Here is a 7,256-nt window from a genome sequence, read left to right as displayed (position 1 = left end):
GGCATCTGGTGAGGGGGCATAGTAGGATATGGGGCATAGGAGGACATGGGGGATCTGGTGAGGGGACAAAGGCTGAGAAAGGGGATCTGGAAAGGGATCATGGGGAATCCAAGAAGGGGAAATAGCAGGATGTGGGGGATCCTGAAAGAGCACAAAGGAGGTCATGGGAGATCTGGTGACAGGACACAGGAGGACATGGAGGATCTGGAGAGGGAACATAGGAGATCCGGAGAGGGGACACAGGAGGACATGGAGGATCGGAAGCAGGGACATAGGAGGACATGGGGGATCCGTAGAGAGGGAACATGGGGGATCCGTAGAGAGGGAACATGGGGGATCCAAGGAGGGGACATAAGAGGACATGGGGAATCTGGGGAGGGGACAAAGGGTGAGATAGGGGATCCGTAGAAGGAACATGGGGAATCCGAGGAGGGGACAAAGGAGGACATGGGGGATCCAAAGCAGAGACATAGGAGCACATGGGAAATCCAGAGAGAGAACATGGAGGATTGGGAGGGGAGGGGCATAGGAGGACATAGGGGATACATAGAGGGGGGTCTGCAGAGGAGACATTGTGGGTCCAGAGAGAGGACATGGGGGATCCAGAGCAAAGACATAGGAGGACATGGGTAATCGGGTGACAGGACACAGGAGGACATGGGGGATCTAGAGAGGGAACAAAGGAGGATATGGGGGATTGGGAGGTGGGACAAAGGAGAACATGGGGGATCCATAAAGGGGACATAGGAGAACATGGGGGATCCATAAATGGGACATAGGAGGATATGGGGGATTGGGAGGTGGGACAAAGGAGAACATGGGGGATCCATAAAGGGGACATAGGAGGACATGGCGGATCCATAAAGGGGACATAGGAGGACATGGAGGATCTAGAGAGGGAACAAAGGAGGATATGGGGGATTGAGAGGTGGGACAAAGGAGGACATGGAGGATCCATAAAGGGGACATAGGAGGACATGGAGGATCTAGAGAGGGAACAAAGGAGGATATGGGGGATTGAGAGGTGGGACAAAGGAGGACATGGAGGATCCATAAAGGGGACATAGGAGGACATGGAGGATCCAGAGAAGGGACAAAAGAGAACCTGATCACTTAGGAGATCTGGAGAGGGAAGTGGGGAAAGCAGAGATGGGGTCAGTCTGCGCCCCTTCCTGTCATATATGTTTATCATTTGGGGCGATTTGATGCTGTGTTTATGGTGCGAGTCCCCATAGCTGTCCGTCTGTACCGCCATAATCCACGAGAATCAAATTCAGGAACTCTCATCGATTCGCACACATTTCATTGGCCTTTTTATTTGGATATTTTGTGTGTTGGGGTGAACTCAATTCTCCAGGTTTTTGTGCCCAGAGTTCAATACAAAGGGGCCTCAGTAAAGTTTTTATGGTGGACCGCCCCGCCCCAAGGTGAGAGGCCGCAGATAGAGTCAGCTCCCAGATGCGGTCTGCATCACCATTACTCACATTTTTAAGGTCACAGGTGATGCCGGGGGAGGAGCCTTGATCGCTGAGCTCGCTGAACGCCAGCAGGAGGGATGCCTCATTCTGCACATTCAGCTGTGGCGGCAAAAAGGTTGACATGTCCCTCTACAGAAAAATCAACAGGGTGACATTAATAATCCACATATTTAATAAATGGCTCCCACCATCCATGGAACGGAGAGGAAGTCTTACAAGCACTTTACAATGTATTTATTTGTGGCGTCCCTTCAGATATGCATTCCTGAACAGCGCCCCTAGTGGTGAGGGATGAGAATTCCCAGCTCTGGGACTCACCTGGCTGCAGTGCGCCCGCCCCAGGTAGGTGGCCAGCAGAACTCCCAGGACGCTGATTGCGAGGGCCGTCACCGCTCCCACCGTCATTATCAGCAGCTTGCGTCCAGAGGGGGGAGGAGGAGGGGCTGGGAAATCCAGACCGGTCGGAAACGGCTGAAAAAATACAGAATGAGTGAGGAAGATGCTAGGCGGAGTCAGCAGGGGGACAACAGATCCCAGAATTCCCTATTCCTATTACATGTGAGGGCAGAACTACTCAGAGTCAGGTGGCAGCTGCAGAAGCAAGGAACGTATTGGGTTCTAGAAAAAAGAAAATGTGATGGAAGTGCAGAAGTTCCTGGGAAAAATCAGAGTTGTCAGATAAGGAGGACACGGGGGGGATCCGGAGAGAGATCATAGGAGGACATGGGGGATTCAGAGAGAGATCATAGGAGGACATGGGGGATTCAGAGAGAGATCATAGGAGGACATGGGGGATTCAGAGAGAGATCATAGGAGGACATGGGGGATTCAGAGAGAGATCATAGGAGGACATGGGGGATTCAGAGAGAGATCATAGGAGGACATGGGGGATTCAGAGAGAGATCATAGGAGGACATGGGGGATTCAGAGAGAGATCATAGGAGGACATGGGGGATTCAGAGAGAGATCATAGGAGGACATGGGGGATTCAGAGAGAGATCATAGGAGGACATGGGGGATTCAGAGAGAGATCATAGGAGGACATGGGGGATTCAGAGAGAGATCATAGGAGGACATGGGGGATTCAGAGAGAGATCATAGGAGGACATGGGGGATTCAGAGAGAGATCATAGGAGGACATGGGGGATTCAGAGAGAGATCATAGGAGGACATGGGGGATTCAGAGAGAGATCATAGGAGGACATGGGGGATTCAGAGAGAGATCATAGGAGGACATGGGGGATTCAGAGAGAGATCATAGGAGGACATGGGGGATTCAGAGAGAGATCATAGGAGGACATGGGGGATTCAGAGAGAGATCATAGGAGGACATGGAGGATCCAGAGAGAGGACATAGGAGGACATGGAGGATACAGAGAGAGGACATAGGAGGACATGGAGGATCCAGAGAGAGGACATAGGAGGACATGGGGGATCCAGAGAGAGGACATGGAGGATCCAGAGAGAGGACACAGGAGGATCCAGCGAGAGATCATAGGAGGGCATGGGGGATCCGGAGAGAGGTCATAGGAGGGCATGGGGGATCCGGAGAGAGGTCATAGGAGGACATGGAGGATCCACAGAGAGATCATAGGAGGACATGGAGGATCCAGAGAGAGGACATAGGAGGACATGGAGGATACAGAGAGAGGACATAGGAGGACATGGAGGATCCAGAGAGAGGACATAGGAGGACATGGGGGATCCAGAGAGAGGACATGGAGGATCCAGAGAGAGGACACAGGAGGATCCAGCGAGAGATCATAGGAGGGCATGGGGGATCCGGAGAGAGGTCATAGGAGGGCATGGGGGATCCGGAGAGAGGTCATAGGAGGACATGGAGGATCCACAGAGAGATCATAGGAGGACATGGAGGATCCAGAGAGAGGACATAGGAGGACATGGAGGATCCAGAGAGAGGACATAGGAGGACATGGGGGATCCAGAGAGAGGACATAGGAGGACATGGGGATCCGGAGAGAGATCATAGGAGGACATGGAGGATCCACAGAGAGATCATAGGAGGACATGGAGGATCCACAGAGAGATCATAGGAGGACATGGAGGATCCAGAGAGAGGACATAGGAGGACATGGAGGATCCAGAGAGAGGACATGGAGGATCCAGAGAGAGGACATAGGAGGACATGGAGGATCCAGAGAGAGGACATAGGAGGACATGGGGGATCCAGAGAGAGGACATAGGAGGACATGGAGGATCCAGCGAGAGATCATAGGAGGACATGGAGGATCCATAGAGAGGACATAGGAGGACATGGAGGATCCAGCGAGAGATCATAGGAGGACATGGAGGATCCATAGGGGGACATGGAGGAGTATACATTTTGGGAGAGGAAACTGGATACACAATGCCCATAAAATATCCACATTCCCGATGGTGAAGGTCGGATATTTGGGTGGAATGGGCCATAGACGACTATGAACAGATCGTCCAATCTCATGAGGGTTTTATAACACGATGGGTCCACATACTGATTGTACAATCCCACCAACTGCACAGAATTGTAGTCACACCACAACAACCCCCATCATTGTGTAATGATTGGTCCTCATCTGAACCCACAAGCCCCAATGTTTCTATAGGATTGGGTACAGAGTGTACCATGTGACCGGCTGATCCCGGTGGTAAGGATTCTACTCTCCCTACCCGATCCCTACATCTCCCCCGATGGTTCAGCATGCCGGTACTCACGTAGGGTGGGCTCTTCAGCTGCACTCTGGGGCTCCATGTTTCCGGAGTCTTCTCTTCGGCTGACATTTTGGTGCCCCCTGCGCTGGTGGAGACAGATTTGTGGATGTGATGGTGGAGGGTCTGCGGAGTGTTTATATAGATATACCCCCCCTCCCCACACCACCTGTCCAATAGAGAGCCAGCCTCTGATAAAAGGGGAGGGGCCAGGTAACAAGTGGAGAAGCTAGACCAAGCAGAAGGGGAGTGACAGAGGCGGGGCCAGCTCTCAGGTGAGTGACAGGTACAGGTCTTTATATATTTCATACAAAGCTATCTCTGGACCCTTGGCGGTGTCCCTGAATCCTAGGTGGTGTCCCCAGAGGATTCAGTCCTCGGATCCTAGGTGGTGTTCCCAGAGGATTCAGTCCTCGGATCCTAGGTGGTGTTCCCAGAGGATTCAGTCCTCGGATCCTAGGTGGTGTCCCCAGAGGATTCAGTCCTCGGATCCTAGGTGGTGTCCCCAGAGGATTCAGTCCTTGGATCCTAGGTGGTGGTGTCACCAGAGGATTCAGTCCTCGGATCCTAGGTGGTGTCTCCAGAAGATTCAGTCCTTGGATCCTAGGTGGTGTCTCCAGAGGATTCTGTCCTTGGATCCTAGGTGGTGGTGACCCCAGAGGATTCAGTCCTCGGATCCTAGGTGGTGGTGTCCCCAGAGGATTCAGTCCTCAGATCCTAGGTGGTGGTGTCCCCAGTGGATTCAGTCCTCGGATCCTAGGTGGTGTCTCCAGAGGATTCTGTCCTTGGATCCCAGACAGTGTCCCCGGATCCCAGGTGGTGTCCCAGGAGGGTTCTGTCTCTGGATTCCAGGGGGTGTCCCAGAAAAGTTTTGTCCTTGGAGCCTAGGTGGTGCCGTTGGCGGGTTCTGTCCCTTGGCCCCTAGTGGGGTCCCCAGCGGATTCTGTCCATGGATGCAATGCAGTGTCCATGGAGGATTCTGTCCTTGGATCCCAGGCGGTGTCCCCGGTGAATTCTGTCTCTGGATCCCAGACAGTGTCCCCGGTAAATTCTGTCCTTGGATCCCAGGTGGTGTCCCCATCAGATTCTGTCTCCAGATCACATGAGGGGTGCAAAACAAAAACAAATTCACCCCCCAAAGTGAAACCTGAAACAAACCAGACACAGAGTGTCCCAGGAAGGAGCCGGCGTCCCTGGAGATGATTGGAGATGATTGTACGGTGCTGTTCTCAGGTGTCCCCTCCCCCCCATCCTCATTCTGTTCCCAAGATGGACAATGGCGGAGCGCCCTGCCAGCTGACCGTCACCTGATACCTGAGGACATCCTGTCATCCACACAAGGGGCCTCTGTGCGGGGGATGAATGGGCCCTCAGTGTTTGGGGCCGCCCCGTCACTGTCTGCCGGATCCCCCCGCCATATCCAGATAATCGCGCCATTGTACGGAGGAGCGCGGTCGCTGCGCCAAACATTCCCTGCGCAACTTTATCCCGCGGAGACGGAAACAGAGAGCACACCAAGTCAGGGCCAATATGGCGGGTGTGGGCACTGAGAGCCAAGCCACCCCACTGCCGGGGGATTGAAGGTCATTATATAGCCATCTGACACCCCCATGTTTAGAGGGTTGACAGCGCTTAAAGGGGAACTCCATCGACCAGTGTAAAATAAACACCTTGGCCCATAGCCATCCACAACCTGGAGACAAAGGGTCTCACCCCTCCCCCTTTGACTGGCGGACACGTGTGTACATTGAAATGGCAGCTGCTGTATGCCCACGCCCCCTCCCAACCTGTACTGAAGAACACAAACAATGATACCTCAAGATTGTTTCCTGCATTGGTTGAGCTGACATGGATGGGGTATCAGGATGTGGGGCAGACGCAGTTTGCGACGTTTTATTGCTGTGCTTGTTTCCCACTCACTTCCTGTCCCGATTACTACTTGTCACATTCAGATACATAGGTTGTCACATAGACAGGAAGTGAGGGGGAGTGTCAGGTAATCAACTCCGACTACTGTTTACTAATGTCAGTCATGTGATGTCAGAATGAGAGGGAGGGGACACGTCCCGTCCCTCGTCACATGACTCCGTCCTCCTATTGTGCTGACTGCTTGGGGGGGGGGATCTGATCATAGAGTGCCTTGCTCAAGCCTGTTGTGTCATCATCATGCTTCACATGAATGACTTGTCTGGAACAAGTATCAGCCAGTCTTTATTTCCGTCCTGCACACTTATCGCTTATGCACCCGGCAGTGAGGGAAGGATTAGAATGACAGCCCTGGAGCTTGCACCTTTAAAAGCCTGCTGAGCAATGGCGGCCCCCATATCCCCATCTGGACAGCTCGGACCTCCCACACACCGGCTCAGCCTGATATGGCAGCCCCCGGGTAGAGAAGCGAGAATGGCAGCCAGAAGTGTCCGCCCGAAGAACTGTAAATAAAGTTTATTCGGAGAGAGTTCAGACGAGTTTTAGCGTCACGTGGTGCAGGAAAGGGCGGAGTTAAGACATGACTGAAAGTTGTTCTAACCAGTGGGTGTAGCAGATCAAGCGTTCTACCAATCAGGAGGAAGACGATGGGCGTGGTAGACGCTTCTGCTGACTGCAGAATATTACCGCGAGTAGGGCGGTGCCAGGACGTGACTGACAGGGAGATAGCAAATGGGCGAGAGGAAGAAAGAGTCTGGGGGGCGTTGCTAAAGGCGTACGTCTAATAGAAGGCTGTGGGCGGGAAGATGGTATGGAGGGCGGGGCGAACGACTCGGGGGGAAGCAGGAAGAGACTGTCAAGGCCGGAGCTCCGATAACCGGGACACCCCAACCGGCACAGGTGACCCACAGATGGGCGGGACTTGACTTACTGCGGGCGGGGAGGGGTTCTTCAGAGGGAGGAGCCATGTATGTGTTTAGGGGGAGGAGTCAATCAATGGGGCCTAATTGTGTGGGGGAACCATTTTGGGGTGGAGTCATGGTAGAGGTCCTCGGGGGAGGGTCCTATCTGCACCCAGAGGAGGAGCCAGGGTGTCATGTCATGATAGTATGGGGTGTCTAGAGAGCAACAATACGGTGGAGATCC

The 7,256-nt window shown here is 53.4% G+C and overlaps 2 protein-coding genes across 2 annotated transcripts in view; one reads left to right on the top strand and one right to left on the bottom strand.

Moving 5' to 3' along the window:
• The window catches only part of LOC108795202, a 5,476-nt gene extending 1,196 nt beyond the window's left edge, over positions 1 to 4,280 (bottom strand). Inside the window, exons 1-3 of the mRNA XM_018566406.1 lie at positions 4,191 to 4,280; positions 1,797 to 1,949; positions 1,485 to 1,607 (exon numbers count right to left, since the gene is read on the bottom strand). Of these exons, the coding sequence (XP_018421908.1) occupies positions 1,485 to 1,607; positions 1,797 to 1,949; positions 4,191 to 4,256 (342 nt within the window). The 5' untranslated portion in view covers positions 4,257 to 4,280. The remainder of the gene's footprint in view (positions 1 to 1,484; positions 1,608 to 1,796; positions 1,950 to 4,190) is intronic.
• A 2,653-nt stretch (positions 4,281 to 6,933) lies between these two features.
• Positions 6,934 to 7,256, top strand: part of ZNF687 (zinc finger protein 687) — a 12,973-nt gene continuing 12,650 nt past the window's right edge. Inside the window, exon 1 of the mRNA XM_018566407.1 lies at positions 6,934 to 7,010. The gene's annotated coding sequence lies outside the window, so the exon portion shown is untranslated. The remainder of the gene's footprint in view (positions 7,011 to 7,256) is intronic.

The sequence above is a fragment of the Nanorana parkeri genome, unplaced genomic scaffold (assembly GCF_000935625.1).
Source record: "Nanorana parkeri isolate BGI_ZX_2015 unplaced genomic scaffold, ASM93562v1 scaffold947, whole genome shotgun sequence".
NCBI lineage: Eukaryota > Metazoa > Chordata > Amphibia > Anura > Dicroglossidae > Nanorana > Nanorana parkeri.
This window is presented reverse-complemented; position numbering and strand designations above follow the sequence as displayed.